Genomic DNA, 27,500 nt, shown 5'->3' with positions numbered 1-27,500 from the left:
GTTACTGGCCCCACTCGGCCGCAGGTTACTGGCCCCACTCGGCCGCAGGTTACTGGCCCCACTCGGCCGCAGGTTACTGGCCCCACTCGGCCGCAGGTTACTGGCCCCGCTCGGCCGCAGGTTACTGGCCCCGCTCGGCCGCAGGTTACTGGCCCCGCTCGGCCGCAGGTTACTGGCCCCGCTCGGCCGCAGGTTACTGGCCCCGCTCGGCCGCAGGTTACTGGCCCCACGTTACTGGCCCCACTCGGCCGCAGGTTACTGGCCCACAAAGATTTAGGTGTTTTTTCTGTATTCAGAAATCATGTATCTAAACTCTTAAGTCACATAGCATGAGCTATGAGACTTAACTATGAGCTTGTCCGAGACTGTTCAACACGCTTCCACTACACATAAGGGACGTAACTGGCCGACCCCTCAGTGTTCAAGAGAGAACTTGACAAACACCTCCAAAGGATACCTGATCAACCAGGCTGTGACTCATACGTCTGGCTGCGAGCAGCCGCGTCCAACAGCCTGGTTGACCAGTCCAGCAACGAGGAGGCCCTGGTCGACGACCGGACCGGGGGGGTCGCTAAACCCCGAAATGACCTCAAGGTAACTTCAAGGTAAGGTAGGCCTATTTCTTTTAATGTTTGAGGAGATGCGGTGTCCAGTCTGGCTCTGCACACTGTAGAATTATTGTGACAAATGGTATACCAAGTGTGTATTGACTCGTAGTTCTGACGCCAGTTCTTAGGTAAGTTTCGGTTATCTTGAGGTTATCTTGAGATGATTTCGTTTTTTTTTATAGTATCCCCGCGGCCCGGTCCTCGACCAGGTCTCCACTCCCAGGAAGCAGCCCGTGACAGCTGACTAGCACCCAGGTACCTATTTTACTGCTAGGTAACAGGGGCATAGGATGAAAGAAACTCTGTCCATTGTTTCTCGCCGGCGCCTGGGATCGGACCCAGGACCTCTGGATCACAATTCCCGCGTGCTGTCCGCTCGGCCGACCGGCTCCTCGAGTTGTCTTTACAAATGTAATGTTTTCCGGTTTGTGTGTGCTGCTGGAGGCAGGTGCGTTGTGATGCCCAGGTCTCTTTCTCTTCACTTGTAAGAACAATCTTGCAGTCGATTCTGTGAAGCGGATAGCGCCCTCGTCACTCGCTTTGTCGGCGATTGAAATTGAAATACACCTGACCTTGTCGGCGACCTATACACCTGACCTTGTCGGCGATATGGGCCCCAGGTTCGAGCATTGGGCAGGGAGGGACCCTTTGGCGCCGCTGCTCTACTGTTTGCCTCTGTTAACTGCACAGTAATTGCCGGAGTGGGGCGGTACCACACGGGGGGTGTGTGTACCCTGCATTGGGCGGTACCCCGAGAGGGCAGAGGTTGGTGCCCCACTCCCACTTAGCTGACAGGTTTACCCCGTGAATATAATCAAGAGGACGTCAATGTCACATTACCGAGGGTGGCGCGGGCCAACACCGCGTCCAGCACGCCTCAAGGTGGCCAGGATTAGCACACCACCTTACCCCCACCCCCTTTTAACACCTGCTGTAATCCACTAATTCTGCTGCTGCTTATTATCCTTCTTTTCTCACTTCAGTCATAAGAACATTAAGATAAGGGACACTACAGGCGGCCTGCTGGCCCAGGCGGGGCAGCTCTTGTATACATCCGCCCAAACTAATCCTTCGTTATGTATTGTTCCTCGCTTTTTCTGGTTAAGAGATGGAGCAGCTGAGGTTATCTTGAGGTTATCTTGAGATGATTTCGGGGCTTTAGTGTCCCCTCGGCCCGGTCCTCGACCAGGCCTCCTTTTTATTACACCCCCCCCCCAGGAAGCAGCCCGTAGTAGCTGTTTAACTCCCAGGTACCTGTTTACTGCTAGGTAACAGGGGCATCAGGGTGAAAGAAACATTTTGCCCATTTGTCTCCGCTTCCACCGGGGATCAGATCCACCGAGGTGAAGACAGTGATATGCCGAGTCACTTGTACACTTGTCGTGGGGGATGGTAATATATTAAACAATTGATGAGGAGAGAAATAATGGCAGGTTGATGACAAGGCTAGACACGACTCTCACAGTCTTGGATAGACGACTTTCACTATCTTGGACACGACTATCAATCGCCTTGGATTGACACGACTATCACCATGGATTGACATGGCTATTCAAATCATTATATGGGCCAATAATTACGGCTAATGACTCGTCAGACATGTCAGTAAAGAGGACAGTTTAACGCGGCACTTGGTGGGTCATAGGTACAGGCAATGGTACAACAGTATTGGATGCTGGACCGGCGTCCCAGATGAGCGCTTAGCCGCACCTCTCTCTAATGAGCTCGTCCTATCCACGCTGCTCCATCCATGTCCAGCAAACAGCTACGGCTGCCGTTGTCACCCCAGGACCCCCGTTGTCACCCCAGGACCCCCGTTGTCACCCCAGGACCCCCGTTGTCACCCCAGGACCCCCGTTGTCACCCCAGGACCCCCGTTGTCACCCCAGGACCCCTGTTGTCACCCCAGGACCCCCGTTGTCACCCCAGGACCCCCGTTGTCACCCCAGGACCCCCGTTGTCACCCCAGGACCCCCGTTGTCACCCCAGGACCCCCGTTGTCACCCACTCCTCCGGCAGCAGTAACCACAGTTAATCTCCCCCACCTCTACAATCACTACCAGCATTAATGCACCAGCTACCAAGCCCACTACGGTCCACCACCACCATTACAACCACAACCAACCACACTGCCGCAGGGTTCGTGCCCTCGTTATCACCAGCCTTCCCCATCATTCCCCCGCTCCAATAATGGACTGACGATAATGGCTATCCTCATCGCTGGCGCGGCCATTAGCTATTATTAGGACGAGTGATTGGCTGAGCTTCGTTTTGGGTATGTGGGGTTTCCGGGGAGGTGCCTTCCATGGCTACCCGAGCATTCTCTCTTGTTTGTGGGCACTCGACGTGTCTTGTTTGTGGGCACTCGACGTGTCTTGTTTGTGGGCACTCGACGTGTCTTGTTTGTGGGCACTCGACGTGTCCTGTTTGTGGGCACTCGACGTGTCTTGTTTGTGGGCACTCGACGTGCCTTGTTTGTGGGCACTCGACGTGCCTTGTTTGTGGGCACTCGACGTGTCTTGTTTGTGGGCACTCGACGTGTCTTGTTTGTGGGCACTCGACGTGTCCTGTTTGTGGGCACTCGACGTGCCTTGTTTGTGGGCACTCGACGTGTCTTGTTTGTGGGCACTCGACGTGTCTTGTTTGTGGGCACTCGACGTGTCTTGTTTGTGGGCACTCGACGTGTCTTGTTTGTGGGCACTCGACGTGTCTTGTTTGTGGGCACTCGACGTGTCTTGTTTGTGGGCACTCGACGTGTCTTGTTTGTGGGCACTCGACGTGTCTTGTTTGTGGGCACTCGACGTGTCTTGTTTGTGGGCACTCGACGTGTCTTGTTTGTGGGCACTCGACGTGTCTTGTTTGTGGGCACTCGACGTGTCTTGTTTGTGGGCACTCGACGTGTCTTGTTTGTGGGCACTCGACGTGTCTTGTTTGTGGGCACTCGACGTGTCTTGTTTGTGGGCACTCGACGTGTCTTGTTTGTGGGCACTCGACGTGTCCTGTTTGTGGGCACTCGACGTGTCTTGTTTGTGGGCACTCGACGTGCCTTGTTTGTGGGCACTCGACGTGCCTTGTTTGTGGGCACTCGACGTGTCTTGTTTGTGGGCACTCGACGTGTCTTGTTTGTGGGCACTCGACGTGTCCTGTTTGTGGGCACTCGACGTGCCTTGTTTGTGGGCACTCGACGTGTCTTGTTTGTGGGCACTCGACGTGTCTTGTTTGTGGGCACTCGACGTGTCTTGTTTGTGGGCACTCGACGTGTCTTGTTTGTGGGCACTCGACGTGTCTTGTTTGTGGGCACTCGACGTGTCTTGTTTGTGGGCACTCGACGTGTCTTGTTTGTGGGCACTCGACGTGTCTTGTTTGTGGGCACTCGACGTGTCTTGTTTGTGGGCACTCGACGTGTCTTGTTTGTGGGCACTCGACGTGTCTTGTTTGTGGGCACTCGACGTGTCTTGTTTGTGGGCACTCGACGTGTCTTGTTTGTGGGCACTCGACGTGTCTTGTTTGTGGGCACTCGACGTGTCTTGTTTGTGGGCACTCGACGTGTCTTGTTTGTGGGCACTCGACGTGTCTTGTTTGTGGGCACTCGACGTGTCTTGTTTGTGGGCACTCGACGTGTCTTGTTTGTGGGCACTCGACGTGTCTTGTTTGTGGGCACTCGACGTGTCTTGTTTGTGGGCACTCGACGTGTCTTGTTTGTGGGCACTCGACGTGTCTTGTTTGTGGGCACTCGACGTGTCTTGTTTGTGGGCACTCGACGTGTCTTGTTTGTGGGCACTCGACGTGTCTTGTTTGTGGGCACTCGACGTGTCTTGTTTGTGGGCACTCGACGTGCCTTGTTTGTGGGCACTCGACGTGCCTTGTTTGTGGGCACTCGACGTGCCTTGTTTGTGGGCACTCGACGTGCCTTGTTTGTGGGCACTCGACGTGCCTTGTTTGTGGGCACTCGACGTGCCTTGTTTGTGGGCACTCGACGTGCCTTGTTTGTGGGCACTCGACGTGCCTTGTTTGTGGGCACTCGACGTGCCTTGTTTGTTGGGCACTCGACGTGCCTTGTTTGTGGGCACTCGACGTGCCTTGTTTGTGGGCACTCGACGTGCCTTGTTTGTGGGCACTCGACGTGCCTTGTTTGTGGGCACTCGACGTGCCTTGTTTGTGGGCACTCGACGTGCCTTGTTTGTGGGCACTCGACGTGCCTTGTTTGTGGGCACTCGACGTGCCTTGTTTGTGGGCACTCGACGTGCCTTGTTTGTGGGCACTCGACGTGCCTTGTTTGTGGGCACTCGACGTGCCTTGTTTGTGGGCACTCGACGTGCCTTGTTTGTGGGCACTCGACGTGCCTTGTTTGTGGGCACTCGACGTGCCTTGTTTGTGGGCACTCGACGTGCCTTGTTTGTGGGCACTCGACGTGCCTTGTTTGTGGGCACTCGACGTGCCTTGTTTGTGGGCACTCGACGTGCCTTGTTTGTGGGCACTCGACGTGCCTTGTTTGTGGGCACTCGACGTGCCTTGTTTGTGGGCACTCGACGTGCCTTGTTTGTGGGCACTCGACGTGCCTTGTTTGTGGGCACTCGACGTGCCTTGTTTGTGGGCACTCGACGTGCCTTGTTTGTGGGCACTCGACGTGCCTTGTTTGTGGGCACTCGACGTGCCTTGTTTGTGGGCACTCGACGTGCCTTGTTTGTGGGCACTCGACGTGCCTTGTTTGTGGGCACTCGACGTGCCTTGTTTGTGGGCACTCGACGTGCCTTGTTTGTGGGCACTCGACGTGCCTTGTTTGTGGGCACTCGACGTGTCTTGTTTGTGGGCACTCTTCGTGTCTTGTTTGTGGGCACTTCTGAGTTGTTTATTAGGATGTGTTGAGTGTATATGACAAAAACTGTTATCTTCAATTAGCTGTGTGATTTAAAAGGCGGGAGAGTAAACACCCCGTGTGTGTGTTTATCTGTAGCCCGCTCCTCCATTCCTGTGTTTTAGGTATGATGCACATGATTTCGCTCGTGGCGCTGTGACCGAGGCAGGTGATGGCCGAAAAATTCTGACAGCAAGTCGTAAACTCAGTGAATGACGAATGTGAATATTTTTCAGTGAAATGGAGGCGTCAAGAGGATTAGCTGGGCGTGGGGGCATGTATGGGTGCTTGTAGGGGGGGATGGGGGTGGTAAAGGGGCTTTAGGGCTTGTGTCTGGGGGTGGATGAGTGGTGGGGGCGGAGGGGGGTTGTATCTGGTGGGGGGTGGAGGTGTGTGAGAGAGAGGCAGAGTAGCCTGGTTCAGTTCCTTCCTTGGGCATTAACCCGTCGGCGTTCCGCCACTACCCGTCTCCTCCAGTCCAGCGTTTAACCATTCATTTGTTCGTCACATTGCGCCCGCGCGAGCCATAGTCTTCGCAGTATTCTCGTGCTGTGGTTGACCGCTCCGCCTCTGCTGTGTTTTCATTTTCGTGCTGGTGTCCATCCCGCAAAAAAATATCTAACGCAGAGGAAGTCTTGGGGTAACGCGTGTGTGTGTCAAGATAACGCTAATTACCTGCGAACATTTGCACCTGTTGGCGTGAGCGGCCGTGTTTGGGTGCTGTGCGTGTGTGTGTGAGAGAGTAGACGGTGGACCATGGCACAGGGGACGGAACAACACGCGATGGCGGTGACCTACGCCATCCTGGTGGTGCTGTTGATGATCCTCTGGATCCTCTACACCAGCCTCGTCTCCCCGCTCCGCTAGCTCAAGGTACTCCTCTCCTCCTTGTTATCCTCTCTCTCTTCTTATTCCTTGGGGGTCTCTTTCGAATTTGCCTCTTTGTGGTTGTCTGTCTCTCCAGTCTGGTCTTCTCGTCAAGCTATACCTGAGGGAAGTGAGCTACGCCTCTTGGGTCCCGCCTCTCTACCCCTTAATCAACTGGTGCATGGGTTCCGAAGGCTTTTGAGTTCCGCGTGGTCGACATTTGATTCCATAAATCTCTTCGCCGTTCAAGAGCTGAGAATATAGGCTATATATATATTTGTTGTTTTTATCGTCATCAGTTTATGGCGTCTGGGTTACCTGTCTGTGTCCCTTCCTGTGTGGGAGGGAGGAACACAGACAGAGACAGACAGACAGGAGGGACCTCTGTCCGTAGTTGCCCATCATTTGCGCTGCAATTATTTACATTTATTTAAGGCGTGTTCACCTACTCTAGGTGCACCCCCCCCCCAGTCCACAACGGCTGCCTAAATCCCAGGTACCTATTCACTGCTAGGTGAACAGAGGCACAAGGTGAAAGGAAACGTGACCAACGATTTCTGCCCTGCCCGGGAACATAACCTGGGATCCCCAATTGTGTCTAGAACGAAACCGGCTTGTCTATTTTTTTCAGTATAATATAATATATATTATAACTAATGGTGTAGCAGGTATACAGCAAGGAATCAAACCACTAGTCAAAAGGAAAAGCGCACGCGCACACGCACGCACGCACACAGCTGAATATTTGGAGTTTTGAAGGGACTACTGCCACAAAGAAATGGTTTACTACCAGGCGTTTTGAGTTCTATTGAAGTCAGATCTATGTTGCCTGAACTGTTGGGAGTGATTATGATCCAAGATAGCCCAAGAATTTGCTGATTGAGAAAGCTGAGGGGGTGCAACATTTGTTATACAAATTCACTGAATGATTAGTTTATATTAATCCTTTAAATTATCGGCACATTATCCCACGTTTGTGATGTAAAGTGTGGCAGTATTTGTTCTCTGCTCCAACAGTAAACTACATTTTTATTTTTCCAATATATATCATTTTCAATTTTTAAGTTAAATGTTATTCTGTCTAAAGTGTAAAGTTTGATTTAGACTGATTCAGACTTTGTTTACTTCAGCCGTTATTTTAACAATTTCTGTAAGTTGTTACGGAAACAGTTTGGCTGTGAATTTGACAAGTGTAATGATTTTAAAATCATTGATAAATATAGCTTCTAAATCTTAATCTTGAGTATACAGGTTATAATTACAGATATTACATGTTATGCTACTGTTATTTTTTATCAGGCAAATAGTTTACTGTAAATGTGTAAAGTAACTCGACACTAAATGTACAAACATTGTATATGAACAAGGAGTTATAATTGGTCTGTGCGCATGCGCACTGTCTTGACCTCTGCGGCTGTCTTTGGCTCAGTTTGTTTATCTCTTGAGCACTCTTGTGCCGGCTCCTCGGCCATGACAACAAACACTGCTCACGTCTTCTGACAGTGCCAGTTTGATGGGGCCCATGAGGCTTGGTGGGGGCCCCATGAGGCTTGGTGGGGGCCCCATGAGGCTTGGTGGGGCCCCATGAGGCTTGGTGGGGGCCCATGAGGCTTGGTGGGGGCCCATGAGGCTTGGTGGTGGCCCATGAGGCTTGGTGGTGGCCCATGAGGCTTGGTGGGGGGGCCATGAGGCTTGGTGGGGGCCCCATGAGGCTTGGTGGGGCCCCATGAGGCTTGGTGGGGGCCCATGAGGCTTGGTGGGGCCCCATGAGGCTTGGTGGGGGCCCATGAGGCTTGGTGGTGGCCCATGAGGCTTGGTGGGGGGGCCATGAGGCTTGGTGGGGGGGCCATGAGGCTTGGTGGGGGCCATCAGCCTTGGTGGGGGCCCATGAGGCTTGGTGGGGGCCCCATGAGGCTTGGTGGGGGCCCCATGAGGCTTGGTGGGGGCCCCATGAGGCTTGATGGGGGCCCCATGAGGCTTGGTGTGGGCCCCATGAGGCTTGGTGGGGGCCCCATGAGGCTTGGTGGGGGGGGGCCATTAGGCTTGGTATTGGTAGGAATGGGTGGTGGTTAAGGGGGGGGGGAAATGGAATGTGGAAAGGATTCTGAAATTTGGAAATATAACTTTAACCGCACAAGAAATTATTTGTTATAGCATCAGGGTTTGAGAAGCCGCGTCACACACAAGGACCGAGTTATACAAATGTTATACAAAAGGAATTCCTCTTGTTATACGTAAGGCATTTATTAGGGGTCCAGAAGGCAGGAAAGGCGTTAACGCTGACAAAAAAAAAAGTATTTGAGGACCACCTTTGCTGCGCCAGTTTGAAAGAAAGACGTACCAATAATTTTAAACACAAGGCCTCCTAAGGGGGGAAGGAAGGGGGGCAGAATTGGCAATAAAGAAAGTATTAAACTTCCACATGTCACTTTCTTGCTGTTTGCTTATCATAATACCAGAGCAGCAGACCAACAAAATATATTCAAATATTTGGGAAGTGAAAGGAGTAGGAGATAAAATGCAAGGGAGAGCGAGCAAATAACCTACGCAGGGAGGAGGTAACTTGAGAGATTGTGTGTATCTGGAGTGTGTTGACGCCACCCACACCTGAGCCAAGTGTGGCGGGACGATCACGTAAGTGGGGAAGACCCTCTCGGGGAGGTTTACCAACACCCCACCTGAGTGTAGGAGACTATTGCTCTTGTAAAAATACCAGCCCAGGTGGTGATTAAGACCGTGTACGCCAGCTCTAATACTTTGGTTTGGCGCCTCGGTGTTGTGTAGCGGGTGTTGTATTCTGGTTAGGTTGTGTAGCGGGTGTTGTATCCTGGTTATGTTGTGTAGCGGGTGTTGTATCCTGGTTATGTTGTGTAGCGGGTGTTGTATTCTGGTTATGTTGTGTAGCGGGTGTTGTATCCTGGTTAGGTTGTGTAGCGGGTGTTGTATCCTGGTTAGGTTGTGTAGCGGGTGTTGTATCCTGGTTATGTTGTGTAGCGGGTGTTGTATCCTGGTTATGTTGTGTAGCGGGTGTTGTATCCTGGTTATGTTGTGTAGCGGGTGTTGTATCCTGGTTAGGTTGTGTAGCGGGTGTTGTATCCTGGTTATGTTGTGTAGTGGGTGTTGTATCCTGGTTAGGTTGTGTAGCGGGTGTTGTATCCTGGTTAGGTTGTGTAGCGGGTGTTGTATTCTGGTTAGGTTGTGTAGCGGGTGTTGTATTCTGGTTATGTTGTGTAGCGGGTGTTGTATCCTGGTTATGTTGTGTAGCGGGTGTTGTATTCTGGTTATGTTGTGTAGCGGGTGTTGTATCCTGGTTATGTTGTGTAGCGGGTGTTGTATCCTGGTTAGGTTGTGTAGCGGGTGTTGTATCCTGGTTATGTTGTGTAGCGGGTGTTGTATTCTGGTTATGTTGTGTAGCGGGTGTTGTATTCTGGTTAGGTTGTGTAGCGGGTGTTGTATCCTGGTTATGTTGTGTAGCGGGTGTTGTATTCTGGTTAGGTTGTGTAGCGGGTGTTGTATCCTGGTTATGTTGTGTAGCGGGTGTTGTATTCTGGTTAGGTTGTGTAGCGGGTGTTGTATCCTGGTTATGTTGTGTAGCGGGTGTTGTATCCTGGTTAGGTTGTGTAGCGGGTGTTGTATCCTGGTTAGGTTGTGTAGCGGGTGTTGTATTCTGGTTAGGTTGTGTAGCGGGTGTTGTATTCTGGTTATGTTGTGTAGCGGGTGTTGTATTCTGGTTATGTTGTGTAGCGGGTGTTGTATCCTGGTTATGTTGTGTAGCGGGTGTTGTATCCTGGTTAGGTTGTGTAGCGGGTGTTGTATTCTGGTTATGTTGTGTAGCGGGTGTTGTATCCTGGTTATGTTGTGTAGCGGGTGTTGTATTCTGGTTATGTTGTGTAGCGGGTGTTGTATCCTGGTTATGTTGTGTAGCGGGTGTTGTATCCTGGTTAGGTTGTGTAGCGGGTGTTGTATCCTGGTTATGTTGTGTAGCGGGTGTTGTATTCTGGTTATGTTGTGTAGCGGGTGTTGTATTCTGGTTAGGTTGTGTAGCGGGTGTTGTATCCTGGTTATGTTGTGTAGCGGGTGTTGTATCCTGGTTAGGTTGTGTAGCGGGTGTTGTATTCTGGTTATGTTGTGTAGCGGGTGTTGTATCCTGGTTATGTTGAGTAGCGGGTGTTGTATCCTGGTTATGTTGTGTAGCGGGTGTTGTATCCTGGTTATGTTGTGTAGCGGGTGTTGTATCCTGGTTAGGTTGTGTAGCGGGTGTTGTATCCTGGTTTGGTTGTGTAGCGGGTGTTGTATCCTGGTTAGGTTGTGTAGCGGGTGTTGTATCCTGGTTAGGTTGTGTAGCGGGTGTTGTATCCTGGTTTGGTTGTGTAGCGGGTGTTGTATCCTGGTTTGGTTGTGTAGCGGGTGTTGTATCCTGGTTTGGTTGTGTAGCGGGTGTTGTATCCTGGTTAGGTTGTGTAGCGGGTGTTGTATCCTGGTTTGGTTGTGTAGCGGGTGTTGTATCCTGGTTTGGTTGTGTAGCGGGTGTTGTATCCTGGTTTGGTTGTGTAGCGGGTGTTGTATCCTGGTTAGGTTGTGTAGCGGGTGTTGTATCCTGGTTTGGTTGTGTAGCGGGTGTTGTATCCTGGTTTGGTTGTGTAGCGGGTGTTGTATCCTGGTTTGGTTGTGTAGCGGGTGTTGTATCCTGGTTAGGTTGTGTAGCGGGTGTTGTATCCTGGTTTGGTTGTGTAGCGGGTGTTGTATCCTGGTTTGGTTGTGTAGCGGGTGTTGTATCCTGGTTTGGTTGTGTAGCGGGTGTTGTATCCTGGTTTGGTTGTGTAGCGGGTGTTGTATCCTGGTTTGGTTGTGTAGCGGGTGTTGTATCCTGGTTTGGTTGTGTAGCGGGTGTTGTATCCTGGTTTGGTTGTGTAGCGGGTGTTGTATTCTGGTTATGTTGTGTAGCGGGTGTTGTATCCTGGTTAGGTTGTGTAGCGGGTGTTGTATCCTGGTTATGTTGTGTAGCGGGTGTTGTATCCTGGTTAGGTTGTGTAGCGGGTGTTGTATCCTGGTTAGGTTGTGTAGCGGGTGTTGTATCCTGGTTTGGTTGTGTAGCGGGTGTTGTATCCTGGTTTGGTTGTGTAGCGGGTGTTGTATTCTGGTTAGGTTGTGTAGCGGGTGTTGTATTCTGGTTAGGTTGTGTAGCGGGTGTTGTATTCTGGTTATGTTGTGTAGCGGGTGTTGTATTCTGGTTATGTTGTGTAGCGGGTGTTGTATTCTGGTTATGTTGTGTAGCGGGTGTTGTATCCTGGTTTGGTTGTGTAGCGGGTGTTGTATCCTGGTTTGGTTGTGTAGCGGGTGTTGTATCCTGGTTTGGTTGTGTAGCGGGTGTTGTATTCTGGTTAGGTTGTGTAGCGGGTGTTGTATTCTGGTTAGGTTGTGTAGCGGGTGTTGTATTCTGGTTATGTTGTGTAGCGGGTGTTGTATTCTGGTTATGTTGTGTAGCGGGTGTTGTATTCTGGTTATGTTGTGTAGCGGGTGTTGTATTCTGGTTATGTTGTGTAGCGGGTGTTGTATCCTGGTTATGTTGTGTAGCGGGTGTTGTATCCTGGTTATGTTGTGTAGCGGGTGTTGTATTCTGGTTATGTTGTGTAGCGGGTGTTGTATCCTGGTTATGTTGTGTAGCGGGTGTTGTATCCTGGTTATGTTGTGTAGCGGGTGTTGTATCCTGGTTAGGTTGTGTAGCGGGTGTTGTATTCTGGTTAGGTTGTGTAGCGGGTGTTGTATCCTGGTTAGGTTGTGTAGCGGGTGTTGTATTCTGGTTAGGTTGTGTAGCGGGTGTTGTATCCTGGTTAGGTTGTGTAGCGGGTGTTGTATCCTGGTTAGGTTGTAAGTCGTGTAACGGGAGGTTTGTAAATTTTATTTAATGCCTTCCTTGTTGTGGTCAAGGTGGCCGTGGATGGTACAGTACTGACCTCGTACTTCACAAGTCAAAGTTCAAGTCCCACATTGCTGACGAGGTAAATATTAGAAAAAGCCCTCGACTGGATCCATTGACAAGTAGAATTATTTAGTGTAATATCTAAATGTAATAACATCAGTTACTAATATTTTAATTTGCAAGATTGTATATATGAATTATTTATTGATTATATATAATTATTATAGTTATTGTATAATTCAATTCGTTATAATTCTTACTGTTAGTACATCAGAGCATCGGTTGTACAGCTTCGCATGTCGTTGTTGTTTGTTGTTTAAGATTAGCTACCTGGAACAAAAAGTTCCAAGTAGCACGGGCTATGGTGAGCCCGTTCGACGGTGTGAAGGTACAGGAACATGTTCTCTAAAATACTCCATCGCTGTTTTAGAGAACATACCCTGTGTGTGTGTGTGTGTGTGTGTGTGTGTGTGTGTGTGTGTGTGTGTGTGTGTCTGTGTGTGTGTGTCTGTGTGTGTGTGTCTGTGTGTGTACTCACCTAGTTGTACTCACCTAGTTGTACTCACCTAGTTGTACTCACCTAGTTGTACTCACCTAGTTGTGTTTGTGGGGGTTGAGCTCTGGCTCTTTGGTCCCGCCTCTCAACCGTCAATCAACAGGTGTACAGATTCCTGAGCCTATCGGGCTCTGTCATATCTACACTTGAAACTGTGTATGGAGTCAGCCTCCACCACATCACCCCCTAATGCATTCCATTTGTCAACCACTCTGACACTAAAAAAGTTCTTTCTAATATCTCTGTGGCTCATTTGGGCACTCAGTTTCCACCTGTGTCCCCTTGTGCGTGTTCCCCTTGTGTTAAATAGACTGTCTTTATCTACCCTATCAATCCCCTTCAGAATCTTGAATGTGGTGATCATGTCCCCCCTAACTCTTCTGTCTTCCAGCGAAGTGAGGTTTAATTCCCGTAGTCTCTCCTCGTAGCTCATACCTCTCAGCTCGGGTACTAGTCTGGTGGCAAACCTTTGAACCTTTTCCAGTTTAGTCTTATCCTTGACTAGATATGGACTCCATGCTGGGGCTGCATACTCCAGGATTGGCCTGACATATGTGGTATACAAAGTTCTGAATGATTCTTTACACAAGTTTCTGAATGCCGTTCGTATGTTGGCCAGCCTGGCATATGCCGCTGATGTTATCCGCATGATATGTGCTGCAGGAGACAGGTCTGGCGTGATATCAACCCCCAAGTCTTTTTCCTTCTCTGACTCCTGAAGAATTTCCTCTCCCAGATGATACCTTGTATCTGGCCTCCTGCTCCCTACACCTATCTTCATTACATTACATTTGGTTGGGTTAAACTCTAACAACCATTTGTTCGACCATTCCTTCAGCTTGTCTAGGTCTTCTTGAAGCCTCAAACAGTCCTCTTCTGTTTTAATCCTTCTCATGTGTGTGTGTGTGTGTGTGTGTGTGTGTGTGTGTGTGTGTGTGTGTCCCCTCCCCTGTGTTCGTGTCGGAAACTTTGCCGATTTTTCTTTTAAAGATAAAGCAGTTTTTCTCTCTCCAGACGCCTTGTACACTGAATCTTGATTGTGTTTGGACCATCGAGGAACTGCGAGAGATTGCTTCCCTGACTGTCCGGGTTGGGGGGGGGGGGGTAAACGATTTATGTAGTTGCTATCAGCGTGGAGGCTGCGCTCTCCTTATTGTATTTGTTTTGTTGTATAAATATCCTGGGGGTGAAGCGACTGTAGAAATTTATTGGGAATGCTTAGGTAATAATCGGTTGATTTACTAAGGAACGACTCTGAGTGCTCACAATTTGCCGTGTAACGGAGAAGAGAAATTTTGTAATAATCTTTGGCAGGAAAATGGTCGCTGGTCTGTTTCTATTCTAGCCAGTAAAACTAACTTACTGAAGTGGGATACGGTAGGAGGGAAGATTTGCTCGTGGCCGGGGCTTCGACAATTGGAAAAATTCTCTAAACCAACAACAGGTATCTATTCCTCTCTCTCTCTGTCGCTTCCCCCCTTTCTCCCTATTACACCTTTGTTGCTTCCTTTTCTTTCCTTTCTCCCTTTGAATTCCTCTCGTTTTTTTTTCTTGTCAGTTCATCTCTCGTCCTCACGGCCGCCTCACTCACCATCAATCTCTCACCCCATCCATTCTGTCATCCACTCTCCGTCATCCAATGTTTACTCTCCCACCATCCCTCCACCCTACAGGTCTTCGCTTTGCTCCTTTCCAAAACGGTGTTTAATGTGTAGTGCTTCTGCTTCCCGCCACAAACCTACTCTCTAGGAGGGGAGTGTGTGGGCAGGGGACGCTACATTCACTACAACCCGGTTGGTCCGGCACTTCTCGCAGGAATGTGACTAATTGCTTTTTGAAGAAATTCACTTTTGTTCCGGCAATATTCCTAATGCTTGCTGGGAGGGTATTGAACAGCCGTGGACCTCTCATGTTCAGACAGTGTTCTCTGATTGGGCCTGTGGCACCTCTACTCCTCACTGGTTCTATTATGCATTTCCTTCCATATCATTAGCTCCAGTATGTCTTTGTTCTGCTGCGTAAATTTGGAACCTGTTCTTCCAGTATCTTTCATGTATATATTATTTAATACCCTCTCTCGTCTCGTCTCTCGTGATGGTTCTAATAATTTAGGAGTGCCGTATATGTTCTCTGTATTCTCTTATTTCAGAAATCTATCCTACTGCTGTGAAAGAAGTGAATGCCTAGCAGTAGTAAAGGCGCTCTCTCTCTCCTGTTGCTATTGAAATGTAGTGTGTGAAAATAGTGGGATGTTAGTTTCATTGATTAATGCTGTTACACTTCATTCTCATGTATAGTGTGGTCTTGCGTCCGACCTGGCGTGGTTACGCGAGTCAACAATTGTGAGACTGAGAGTCACAACGTTGTGTTATTGTGTCAGGAAGGCGATAAGGAAGCTGCTGAGCTTGAATAAAAAAAAATGGGGGAGGGGGGGGGGCAGAGATATTCCTGCGCGGGCCCCTAAGCCTCTGGCTGGCCTACTAAGTTTTACGTGTTACTGAGACGGAGTAAGAGTGTGTGACTGTATGGTCGCTTGAGTAAGATTATACCCAATGTTTTTAACAACCTTTTCTGCTCTGTTGAATCTTGGTTGAAACCTTATTGGGTTTGTAACTGTGTACTGTGGTAGATAATGTTCCCAGTGGTCGGTTGTGGCTGTAACTGTGTACTGTGGTAGATAATGTTCCCAGTGGTCGGTTGTGGCTGTAACTGTGTACTGTGGTAGATAATGTTCCCAGTGGTCGGTTGTGGCTGTAACTGTGTACTGTGGTAGATAATGTTCCCAGTGGTCGGTTGTGGCTGTAACTGTGTACTGTGGTAGATAATGTTCCAGTGGTCGGTTGTGGCTGTAACTGTGTACTGTGGTAGATAATGTTCCAGTGGTCGGTTGTGGCTGTAACTGTGCACTGTGGTAGATAATGTTCCAGTGGTCTGTTGTGGCTGTAACTGTGCACTGTGTTAGATAATGTTCCAGTGGTCTGTTGTGGCTGTAACTGTGCACTGTGGTAGATAATGTTCCAGTGGTCTGTTGTGGCTGTAACTGTGCACTGTGTTAGATAATGTTCCAGTGGTCTGTTGTGGCTGTAACTGTGCACTGTGTTAGATAATGTTCGTGGTCTGTCGGGCATTTCTCCACAGTGGTGACATTTCCTCTCATCTTCCGGAACCTGTAAGCCTATTTCCCATGCACATGAGGCATCCAAGCCTGATGCGATGTAAGTGCACATGTGTTGTTCTACTGCTCAGTCTTGAAGGAGTGCCAGAGTTATAGAGACAGCATTGCAAATACTCTTACCTCAAACGACAGTATTTGGCAGATAATAAAAAAAACAAAATGCCGGATGTTAAAAAAAAAGCATTAAATGGCAAATGGTTATTGAATTCTTGCGTCAAAAATTGTATACTAGTTTTAGTTAAAAATAATGACCGGAAAATCCTTGGACGAAAACAAAGCAAATGGTAAGACCAGCGAATTTATTGGAATTCATTAATTAACAACAAATAAAATATATTGGAACGCGCCAATTCTCTCGCCAATTCTTTACGTTCTGCAAAATGTTGTATTAATCATTAAGTATTGGGAAAGTCTGGTGAATTTGGAGCATGGAGAGCAAAGTTTTCTTTACCTGCTGAGAGTACATCCACGTGGACCGTTCAGTGATGACTTCACTTCTTGCAGAGTCAGCGTTCAATCCCAGATGGTCCCAGTGTGGTTGGGCACTCTTTGTTCGATCCGTACGCGTAGACCTTCCCAGGTACCATATAATCCTACCAGCTTAGCGCTTGACCCCTCATAATTGCCTGAACCGACGTGACCAGGAGCAGAGTGCCTCAGGCCCTGTTTTTGGCCTCAGCTCTGTCAACTTGGTAAATTCTTTCCTGAATCTCTCTCTCTCTCGTTATTTTTGTCTAAATATAATACTTTCAGTTTGGTTACTACTACTCTGCTACACTATTGGTCCTTTATCAGTGTCGTCGTCTTCCATGTTTTGTATTCTACATCTTTATACATTTTTTTTATTCACAAATAGTCTTCTTAAAATTCGAGGACGCGTGAATTCCAAAGCTTATGAAGGTAGTATATTAGACAATCTGGTTCCTTTTGCAAAGAAGCTAATGTTTGTTTGCAAATGGAATTTATTGCAGGGTAACGTGACGCCTCAAATCTTCGTCCAAGTGGTTAAGGTGTTTTATATATATATATATATATATATATATATATATATATATATATATATATATATATATATATATATATATATATATATAATTTTATATTTATTCAACATTTTTTATTGACGATAAGTCTGCAAATCTTAACCTATTACAACACTGGTTTTGACCTACAGATGCAGTTGGCAAATCAACTCCTGTACCCGTCTGTGGAAAGAAAATAATAATAATTAACACTCAGCGAAGTGTGAGGGTGTGGTGGGAAGACTAAGTCTACTGAGACTTAGGGCTGCCTCAGTCTAAGTCTTAGCCTCAGTCTAAGTCTTAACCTCAGTCTAAGTCTTAACCTCAGTCTAAGTCTTAGCCTCAGTCTAAGTCTTAGCCTCAGCCTAAGTCTTAGCCTCAGTCTAAGTCTTAGCCTCAGCCTAAGTCTTAGCCTCAGCCTAAGTCTTAGCCTCAGTCTAAGTCTTAGCCTCAGCCTAAGTCTTAGCCTCAGTCTAAGTCTTAGCCTCAGCCTAAGTCTTAGCCTCAGTCTAAGTCTTAGCCTCAGCCTAAGTCTTAGCCTCAGTCTAAGTCTTAGCCTCAGCCTAAGTCTTAACCTCAGCCTATTAAACGGCTATTGGAAGTGTCTTCATGTTATCGAAGCCACAGAGCGATCAATTAAATACCAATTGCTTTGGTACAAATACATTTTGAATACTGTATAATGGAGAAAATGGTCAGGTATTTTGGATATTTATCCAATAGTCTTAAAAATATATTTTCATTTGTTCAACAAGTACTTTGTACAAGGCTGTGAGTATCCTTTTGAGGTGGTAGTAAATACAAGAGCAGGTTAACAGGTGGTGGGTGAGGCGGAGGACTCGCCTGGTGGTGGGGACGGTGATGGAGGGGACCAAGAGCTACACCGCTCCTAGAACTGCCTGTATGTCCTCCCTCGTTAGGATGCCCGCCTTCACCAGTTGGTCAATCTTCTGCATCACAGTCGGGTCCTGAAGCAACACTGTGTTAATGTCTGTATTCACTGGTACATTTGTACTGGGGGGGGGGACCCTTGTACTTGGGGGGGGGGGGGAGGAGCCCTTGTATTTGGGGAGGGAGGAACCCTTGTACTTGGGGTGGGGGAGGAGGAGCCCCTTCTATTTGGGGAGGGGGGGGGGCGGGGGCGGAAGAGCCCCTTCTACTTGGGGGGAGCCCTTGTACTTGGGGGTGGGGGGGGGGGGTGGGAGGAGCCCTTGTACTTGGGGGGGGGAAGGAGCCCTTGTACTTGGGTGGGGGGAGCCCTTGTACTAGGGGTGTGTGGGGGAGCCCGTGTACTTGGGGGGGGGGGAGCACTTGTACTTGGGGGGGAGCCCCAATACCAGGGTACACTTACACTGGGATACTTATAAATCCTTAGTAGTACAGTATTTCAACATTAATTCAATAACCAAACTTCTCGAGTCTTTGATCTTTCCCCCTTGTTCTTGTGTTAATAATTGATGAATTCTGCCATCCCTCTTGCATGCACTCTGCTCACACCAACAGCCTCACAACTCAGCTTCACATCCTGTCCATCTACTTGGACTGGTCGGTCCAACGAAGACCTCGGTTCTTGCAGGGTCGACGTTCGATCCCCGATAGCCCAAGAGGTAAGGCACTTTCTCCAGATACTAAAGTTACCTCTCCTAGGGCGCCTGACAGCTGCGTGGACAGCGCTTCGGATTCGTAGTCCTGAGGTTCCGGGTTCGATCCCGATGGAGGCGGAGACAAATGGGTAAAATGATTCTTTCACCCTGATTCCCCTGCTACCTAGCAGTAAATAGGTACCTGGGAGTTAGTTGCTACACGCTGCTTCCTAGGGGTGGAGGCCTGGTCGAGGACCGGGCCGCGGGGACACTAAACCCCGAAATCATCTCGAGATAACCTCAAGATGATAACCTACATATCAACACATTCTACTACATAAACATGATGCTTTAACCACTCAAGCCATGTTCTTTGACGCATTGATGCTTCTTGAGTTAGATTTTGATCCACCAGCCTCTAGTGGTAGCAACAGTCGTGGAAACGTTTGTAAACAAGTTTCTTGCAACACGGAAGAGAATTACGTAAATATCCTTAGTCAATCGGCAACATTTAATTTCTCATGGAAAAGCTCTGTTTCTACAACAGAATCAGCCTCCGAGATGCTTATAAACTTCATGAAGTTCTTTCATGTTGATTAAGTCATCCAGATGTGTAAGAGATTAATACATCCCATCTTGAAAATATTCCTCAGAAAAAAAATGTCAGTTCTCCCTCCACGTGCTTAGTGAATGGAAGACAAGCTGACGTTATCTGCAAAATTAACTCCCAAGCCCTCACTCTTGCTCTCTATCAGTGAAGTTATTTCTTTCTCTCCCTCCTTGGAAGACCTTGCAACATTCATCATTGCTAAAATATTGCGACATCCGTCTCGCAGCTGCAGCTCGGCAGCATTACTATACAAAATACTAAAAGCGAGCTTCTGTTTGGCCAGTTGTTTGGTTATATATTTATTTATTTATATACAAGAAGGTACATTGGGTTTGTGAGAATACATAGCATAGTACAGTAATTACACTCTTGTAAAGCCACTAGTACACGCAGCGTTTCGGGCAGGATATATAACAGGCAGGTTATATATTGTTAAACCTTCGTTGTCGGGACTCACCTGGAAGAGGTTGGGCATATCCCCCACTGTTGTTCGTTGGGGATGAGCGTCCTCTGGTATCTTGTGCTCCAGGCCGCCGCCGCCTCGCTGGTACTGGGATACCATGTGCTCGGGTACCATCCCGGCCTCACTTGACTTCCCTGTCACGTCCTCCTCCTCCTCCTCCTGTGCCTCGTCTTCTGCCCCTACTGTTTCATCCTGCTGTTGGTGGCGCAGTGACCACTCCCGTACCTACGATAGGGGTAAGAAGATAGTTAATCGTATTGATCAAACAACATCCATGGGAACTCTTGTGTTGATCAGGATACAGACCCAAGTATTCTGTGTTGATCAGGATACAGTATCGGGGGTCGCTCTACTGATAAGGAGAGTCGCAGGAACTATCTATTGACCAGGATACAGTCACAAGAATTATCTATTGATCAGGGTACAGGCACAGTAACTGTTAGTCAGGTTAGGTACAGGAATTGTATTATCAAGATAGTCACAAACTCTATATTGATCAATGTACAATGACTCGTACTGGTATGAAATGTTGATATCAGAAAAAATCATGTAGAATATCACGGCTTAAAGCTACGTTGCAAAAGAAATATAAATTGGGCCAGAATTACTTTATATATATAAAGAGGAAAGGGTACGTTGCACTTTGTGGACTTTTGCTCCCACGTGCGTAACTTAAAAACGTTTGCTGCTCTTCAGTGAGGAACGTAAGGTCTGTGTCCCAAGATACATCTTAAAGAAGAACGTTCGTTCCTCTTCACTGGGAGAACCTAATGTGTCTCTCTCTAGGTCCGTCTTAAAGAGGAGCGTTCGTTCCTCTTCACTGGGAGAACCTAAGGTCTCTCTCTCTAGGTCCGTCTTAAAGAGGAACGTTCGTTCCTCTTCACTGGGAGAACGTAAGGTCTCTCTCTCTAGGTCCGTCTTAAAGAGGAACGTTCATTGATCTTCACTGGGAGAACCTAAGTTCTGCCCGTGTCTCCGGGTCTGTGTTACGTAATGCGTGCATAGCATAAGAAAGACATTTCCTAAAATCTCCCAGCCTGAACAGCCAACTTAACGGGTGCCTTTCAGCACTACTTAGTCACGGCATGAGCTCGAGCAGCGCTAATTGTTCCAGTGGCACACGAAAGAGGAGCACACAAAAACACCCGTGCATAATATACCGTTAAAAGTGCCAGGGAGTGTGTCAAAGGGTAAATAATAATAAACGTGTAAAGAGCTATTTGCGGGGCGGTTGTGTACGGTTATCGTGGCTCTGTGCACTGCTTCAGCGTTAGCAGCATGCAAGGAACAGCTCGATGCACGAGTGTTCTGAATAAAGGAGCAGGAAGAAGAGAAGATGAGTAGGAAGGAGGAAGCAGCAGCAGGGAAGAGTGTGGGAAGGTACCTTGAGGCCAATGAGGCGGAAGAGGGCCGCCACCTCCTTGTTACCGTCCTTCAAGCTCTGGCGCAGCTTCTCCAGCACCAGCGCCCCCTGGCTCTGTAAAGCACCACACACACACACACCACCATCAGTATGATGCACTGACACACACACTGGCCAACTGTACATGCTCACCATAATGTGTTCAGGATCTGTATAACAGTAAAGATAAGTCATTATGACTATATAATGGGTACTTAAGGGGAGAAGCTAGGTGATTCATGGGGACTCCGATGAGTTGGGGAGCTGGTGGGGGGGAATCTGTTTGGGAGCCAGATAAAAGGGAGGGGTGCGGGGAAGGGGTTAACATGTGTGGATGGGTGGGAATAAAATAAAGGTGTTGGTAATGGAAGACACGACTTACATTAACTTTCGTGGCTGTTTGCCTCAACTTGTGTATAAAGTACTCTGCTCCTTCCTCCACCAGGTCACCAAACATGTGTATAAACTCCGTCACGCTCTTCTTCATCTCCTGCAGCTGCTGCTCCATCTGCTGTATGTTCACCTCGGCCTGGTGAGAGAGACACGACATTCCTACCCTGATCTTTCTGATGCGTGTTGTCCTGTAACTGGTGATATCTTTGTTGACAACCTTACTCCCACATTATATTACAGTACTCCAGCTGCAGGTACTGTGATATACCTGCAGCTGTTATTAACTCCAACTTATTGTGTGTGCAACTTGCAAGTTATTGTACAACTCCAGTTCGTGCTGGAGTTGCACGTACCTGCAACTCCAGCACGAACATCGACAGTAGCCAGACGTACTTTTTTCCACTGCGACTGCAGCCAGTGGAAAGCACTAAAGAAACCCGTGTCGTCAGCCACGTCGTCGTCGGGGTTGTCACTTTCAGGAGTTGTGGTGTAGACGGTGTCGTCGTCACCATCTAGTTGAGGTGTGCCGGAAGTGGGCAGTGGGTTCCCTCTCCCCTCAGTGGGTCTGGCGGTAACATCTACCAGCTCGGGGGTGCTGGGAGTGAGCAGTGGGTTGTCCCTTTCCTCAGTGGGTCTGTAGGTAAAGCCAAGTCAATCTTAAGTGCTCCAAAGGTGTGTGTATAAATAACTTACCCCTATGGACTTTTTCACAATACAAATTTTTATAAGTACAGTACTTTAGCCCTCAAAATAATTTGTCGCAGATAATAAGCACGTTAATGTTTGCATCTAACTGCTGAGTAGGATACATACGTCAGTGAATATTGACCGCCAATCAATAGCCTTATTTAGCATCTTGGTATTGTGAAGCTGACTGATCTTTCGCCGTCATCCTTCAGACAATGGGATCGAACCTCTTGGTAAATAGTACCTTGGCCCAATTATTACTTAACCTATACCTATAATAGGTTAAGTAATAATTGTAATTACGAAGCAATAAGATGCTTATCTTAACATACTAAGAAGGTTAGGTAAGGTCGGTGTTTTCTATGAAGCTTTTCAGGGTAAACTAGTATGTTCAGTATGTCACATATGCACGTATTTAATAAGTCAATATTGACTATACGAAAGTGCGAGAACGGGTTGCTTGGCCACTATCACAGCTGCTGCCAGCGCGGACCATAGTGTAAAAGCGGCACTGATTCTCAACAAGGTTTACGTGAAATATTACTTACGATATATTGTTTACCTTCACGCAGTATCTAACCCTTATGGAAACTTTATTTGCTCTTAATATTTGTTTACAATTTGATGGATTACGTAAAGTACAGCAAGTCTCGCTCTCTCATTGGTCGATCCCCGATAGTCCGGTTATCTGGATCCCCCGTTAAGTTATTCTGACCTCGTGCACCTTCCAGGGGGCAATATAGTTATACTGGCTTAGTGCTCCCTTTTACTTTCAGCCTTCACGTGTTTGTACGGGACCATTACAGACCCGGCAACTGCCGCGGGTTGCCTCTCATTCATTCCTCTCTCACACCAAGACTCGCCTGCTCTCATTGGTGTTGTAGTCGTAGTGAGGATCGCCGTAAGAGTAGTCGTAGTTGAAGGGGTCGTCGAGGGCGTTGTGCTGGAGCCGCTCGCTGTGTGATGACGGGTCTCTGCTTGTCGCTGATACTGCTCTCTCTTCTGGGGCGCTGTTGAAAGCACCAGGAAATAGTTACACACAGTCTGTCTGTCTGTAGTGTGTGTGTGTGTGTGTGTGTGTGTGTGTGTGTGTGTGTGTGTGTGTGTGTGTGTGTGTGTGTGTGTGTGTGTGTGTGTGAATGAATGAATGAATGAATGAATGAATATGAATGAATGAATGAATATGAATGAATGAATGAATATGAATGAATGAATGAATGAATATGAATGAATGAATATGAATGAATGAATGAATATGAATGAATGAATGAATATGAATGAATGAATGAATATGAATGAATTATACAAGAAAGAAGGCCCACGGAGAATGAAGAGGAAATATGCGAGGTACTTGACTAAAGTTTCCAAGCTGTTTTTAAGATGGAATCTGATCTGCCACTAGAGCCCAGAGCGCTGACCAAACACAAACCCCCACAGGAAAGACCGAGTGAAATGGTGGCGGCAGTAATGTAACATTTTGTACGCATGTAACATTTTGTGAATGGGTACGTGTACAGTGTGCGCTTGTGCATGTACAGTATGCGCTTGTGCGTGTATGTTATCATATGGGAAGACACGCCCTCACACAAGTTACGTTATCCTTATCGTCCCTAACAAATCTAGCCGGTAATATTATTAGTATTGGAACGGCGGGACTGGCGCTCAAGGAGGCTCCGTGGTGTTCACTGCTGGGGCTTCTGGCGTGGCAGAAGCCACAGAGCATCCCTCGCGCTCAACGCCCGCGGCTTGAGAAATTAAAGTCTTCACAGCGAGGCAGATATGAAGCCTCTTGTGAGTGAGATTGATTGATGGCCTTAATGGAGAGGAACGGGACTGGACGCGGACGGAATTTAAGGATAGAACGGGTCGGGGGTTAGAGGGAGGGATACGGAGTAAGAGAGGGGGAGAAGTAAGGACGGACGAAGTGACGGGTGGAAGGGGTTAGACTCTACAAACTTGCCTCGACCCTAATAATATTGACACAAGGCCCAGGAGCCGAGCGGTCGTCGTGTTTAGAGAAGCAATACGCTGCTTTACCTGTCCAGGGAGGCGTCTTTATCGTAGAGAGGACTGGCGAGGCCGCCGGGGCCTACGTCAGCTGCCCCTGCTGCTGCTGCTACAGGCACGGGCGAATAGTTGACGTGCACTGTTCTGGCGTAACCCAAGCCGGCCAGCTCGGCAACCAAGATCACAGTCATCAACGACGTCAATGGCATGGTAGTTGTGATTAGAATCTGCAAATATAGGGAATTGATGATTGGCAGTGTTGTCTTTATATGGGAGGGGTGGAAGGGGCAGAGGGTAGTGTTGTGAAGTAGGGTAGTTATTAGAGGGGGGGGAGTAGACGTGTGGGCAAGGTTGTGTATAGTGGTAGCTGCAGGTGGGTATGGTGTGTGTGGTGGTAGTGAGTTACAACATAGCCACGGCTAGTGTCCTGTCCTTAAAAAACGCATTCTTGAGGATAGCGTCACTAGGCTTACAAGTCGAGCCTGGCCCCGGGCCGGCCTTGAGGAATAGAACTACTCCCAGAATCCCATCCAGGTACAATTCAGCCTATCCTAGAGAATCAACCCGTCCTCAGACCAAGTCCATGGTCTGGATATTCTATCCAGACCATGGATAGAATATCCAGCGGTCGACCCCAAAGACGCATTCAGCAATTTTAACTTTCTGTTCATTCAAAACAACTTTTTCTCAAATATAAATGAAACTATATATTGGCATATTGTGCATATTTAGGCACTGGTTAGGTTAGGTGTTTAGATTCTGTTGGCGATTATTTGTATTTGTATTACGTGGGTGAAGCATTTACAGCGTTGGGGTTCGAACAAAATTCGTCAGTGAAGCACTTGTTCCGGAAGTGTTAGAACGAAATCAGTTGCGAGTCGTGTGTAAACCGATTTTCATTCATAAACGCCTGGGAAATTGGCGGGTGCATGGAATCACTTTTGGGTGTGTTTAGAAGACGGGCTGCGTTGGTGACGCATTTAGAGAGCGACGCACTGTTCGATAACTTGGTCCAAAAGGAATATTTTATCACAAGTCGAGCCTGGACACAGGCCGGGCTCGGGACGTAGAATTCTTGGAACCCTCTCCGTATACCTGTCGAAGAATCAGAGGATTACAGTCCCCGCGGCCCGGTCTCTGACCAGGCCTCGTACTTAGAGGTCCGAACCGTCATCAGTTATTAAATGTAGTCTCGAAGAAAACCATCCTCTTAGCGCGGGCATGTGCAGTATTGTTGGACAGACAACTTGCCTCACTGACCATGCTGTAGTGCCCTAAAAATTGTATCCACCAAAACTACGTACATTATAGTCACGACAAGAACGGAGGGTGAGGGAATAGTGTTCACCGCAGGACACTCACACACACAGCTGGAGAGGAGTGCAGCGGGAGCTGGTGCCGGCTGGTGAGTGACTGGTGGTGGGGCGGAGTGTGGCCCCCATCACCCCTTCTCCCCTCACAACACTCCCGTGCATGGGTACTCCTGCACTGTTTGTCACTGCGTGGCATGGGGACTACTGCTCTGCTTTTCACTGCCTTGCATGGAGACTATCCTCATAACTCCTACATTTTTCCTCCCCCTTCCTTACCTGCTTTTCTACCCTCTTCTTCCTTCTATCGCCTCGTTTCCTCCTGAAACGCTATTCCCTATTTGCCGGCCCTAGAGCTTGTATGCATTCGTAGGAATCCAAAACTTTTACTATAAAATTCCAAGTGTAGATAATAGCTCTTCCAACAAGCCATGACGTGTGCTTGCGTTCCCGAACACGCAAGCACGCTTGAAAATTACGACGACGTTAAAAACCCCGGCCTGACCTGAAACATGACCCAACATGGAAGAGCCAAGTTATGGTTCTCTTTGTGGATCCTGGCATCAGCGCATGCGTATAGCCATGGACCAAGTCATTCATCATTGTATAGCGATATATTCTGAAATATATGTAAAACATCTGATATGTACACACACAGCCTAGTTAACGCTTGCAAATAGGGGATAAGCTTAGCTTATAAAAGACACCTTGTGCCAGCAAGGCGGACAGCCCGCCTGCTGTCATGTATCTATATTTTTCCCATTTCTACAATTCTCGTCCTCACTATGTAATCCCTTCCTTACTCACTTCCCCTTTCTCTTTTCCTCCTCTCCTCTGTACTCACCCCTCCGCTTACATCCATCATCATGAACTCTGAACTTACAGCACGCGACGCTAAACAAAAGGATCATCATAGTTGGTTCGAATAAAGTTCTTTCGTGTGAATGTTTTATGTGCGCGTGTTTTTAAATGTGGGCGTGGTTGGTGTTGTGGTGTCTGCCACACACCGCTTTTCTGCCAGTGGTGGCGGGGTTAAAGCTTGTGGTTTAGGGAGGAGGGGGGAGGGGGTGTGGTTGTGGATGCGATAGTGTGGTTGGGGATGAGGGACTGAGTTTGGGGTGAGGTTAAGGGTAAGAAAAAGGAGGCCTGGTCGAGGACCGGGCCGCGGGGACGCTAAGCCCCGAAATCATCTCAAGATAACCTCAAGATAGATACGAGATTTGGGAGGGGAAGTGAGGGAGGAGCGAGTAATATATCCCCAGACACAGACATTTCCCCCTGCCTCTCTCACTACTATTTTATGATACCATTAACTAACCTCCTATATCTTTCTCACTCCCCCTTTGCCTTGGTTATCCTTTGCTGTCTGACCAGGTCTCCCCTCACTCCTTGTATATCACTCCCCTCCTTCCTTCCCTCTCTTGTGTCTCACTCTCACAGGATGGGATGGGTTGCGATGACGTAGAGGCGCCCCAACTTTTCTCAGGTCTTAGACCCCACTACGGCTGCCACCAGTGTGTGTGTGGCAGGTGAAGTAAACTAACACACCCTCCGCGCCTCGTGTCTCCTGCCAACCCTTTCACAGCTATACAGGGGAAGGTCGTTGTGGAAACCGATTGGAGGGATTGTGGGGGTGATGGGGGGGGGGGACCTCCTGTAACAGTAATAGTGATGGATTAGCAGGGAGCCGGTCAGCCGAGCGGACAGCACGCTGGACTTGTGATCCTCTGGTCCTGGGTTCGATCCCAGGCGCCGGCGAGAAACACTGGGCAGTGTTTCTTTCACCCCTATGCCCCTGTTACCTAGCAGCAAAATAGGTACCTGGGTGTTAGTCAGTTGTCACGGGCTGTTTCCTGGGGGTGGAGGCCTGGTCGAGGACCGGGGCGCGGGGACACTAAAAAGCCCCGAAATCATCTCAAGATAACCTCAAGATACGAAGATGGTATTTTGTTTTTCAATTTACGAGTTGATAGCCGGTTATGAATGTGTTCATCACCCCAAGAGTAGTGAGTGGTAGACACCTAATTTGTGTGTGAAGTTGT

General features: G+C 48.3%; 3 protein-coding genes across 8 annotated transcripts in view; 1 reads left to right on the top strand and 2 right to left on the bottom strand.

The window, feature by feature from the left end:
- Nucleotides 1-27,500, top strand: part of LOC123763004 (ligand of Numb protein X 2) — a 281,655-nt gene that overhangs the window by 184,520 nt on the left and 69,635 nt on the right. Inside the window, exon 1 of one of the 6 annotated variants that reach the window (XM_045749917.2) lies at nucleotides 5,891-6,336. The exons of the other annotated variants lie outside the window; for them this stretch is intronic. The gene's annotated coding sequence lies outside the window, so the exon portion shown is untranslated. Of the gene's footprint in view, nucleotides 1-5,890; nucleotides 6,337-27,500 lie in introns of those variants that run through there. 6 annotated transcript variants of the gene reach the window in all.
- LOC123766170 (mucin-5AC-like) lies at nucleotides 2,918-8,038 on the bottom strand. Its single transcript, XM_069303619.1, has 2 exons — nucleotides 7,822-8,038; nucleotides 2,918-5,448 (listed from the first exon to the last, which is right to left on the bottom strand). Exons 1-2 carry the CDS (start codon nucleotides 8,036-8,038, stop codon nucleotides 2,918-2,920), a joined length of 2,748 nt encoding a protein of 915 aa, XP_069159720.1.
- LOC123763067 (uncharacterized) lies at nucleotides 16,267-25,505 on the bottom strand. Its single transcript, XM_069300884.1, has 9 exons — nucleotides 25,453-25,505; nucleotides 24,179-24,375; nucleotides 23,005-23,151; nucleotides 21,848-22,088; nucleotides 21,444-21,590; nucleotides 21,044-21,136; nucleotides 19,654-19,884; nucleotides 17,847-17,971; nucleotides 16,267-17,186 (listed from the first exon to the last, which is right to left on the bottom strand). The coding sequence occupies exons 2-8, from the start codon at nucleotides 24,355-24,357 to the stop codon at nucleotides 17,882-17,884; spliced, it is 1,128 nt and encodes a 375-aa protein (XP_069156985.1). The 5' UTR covers nucleotides 24,358-24,375; nucleotides 25,453-25,505; the 3' UTR covers nucleotides 16,267-17,186; nucleotides 17,847-17,881.

The sequence above is a fragment of the Procambarus clarkii genome, chromosome 5 (assembly GCF_040958095.1).
Source record: "Procambarus clarkii isolate CNS0578487 chromosome 5, FALCON_Pclarkii_2.0, whole genome shotgun sequence".
In the NCBI taxonomy this organism is placed as follows: Eukaryota; Metazoa; Arthropoda; class Malacostraca; order Decapoda; family Cambaridae; genus Procambarus; species Procambarus clarkii.
Note: the sequence above shows the minus strand (reverse complement) of the source record. Positions and strands in the feature narration are given on the sequence as shown.

Excerpts from the sequence above, each read along its gene's own strand:
- LOC123763067 (XM_069300884.1), bottom strand. The coding sequence starts at position 24,357 with ATGCCATTGACGTCGTTGATGACTGTGATCTTGGTTGCCGAGCTGGCC. Across the intron at positions 21,137-21,443 it reads AAACAGCCACGAAAGTTAAT|AGCCAGGGGGCGCTGGTGCT; the intron begins GTAAGTCGTGTC and ends GGTGCTTTACAG. Across the intron at positions 17,972-19,653 it reads ATATGCCCAACCTCTTCCAG|GACCCGACTGTGATGCAGAA; the intron begins GTGAGTCCCGAC and ends GTGTTGCTTCAG.
- LOC123766170 (XM_069303619.1), bottom strand. The coding sequence starts at position 8,038 with ATGGGGCCCCCACCAAGCCTCATGGCCCCCCCACCAAGCCTCATGGGC. Across the intron at positions 5,449-7,821 it reads AACTGGCACTGTCAGAAGAC|AAGTGCCCACAAACAAGACA; the intron begins GTGAGCAGTGTT and ends TAAACAACTCAG.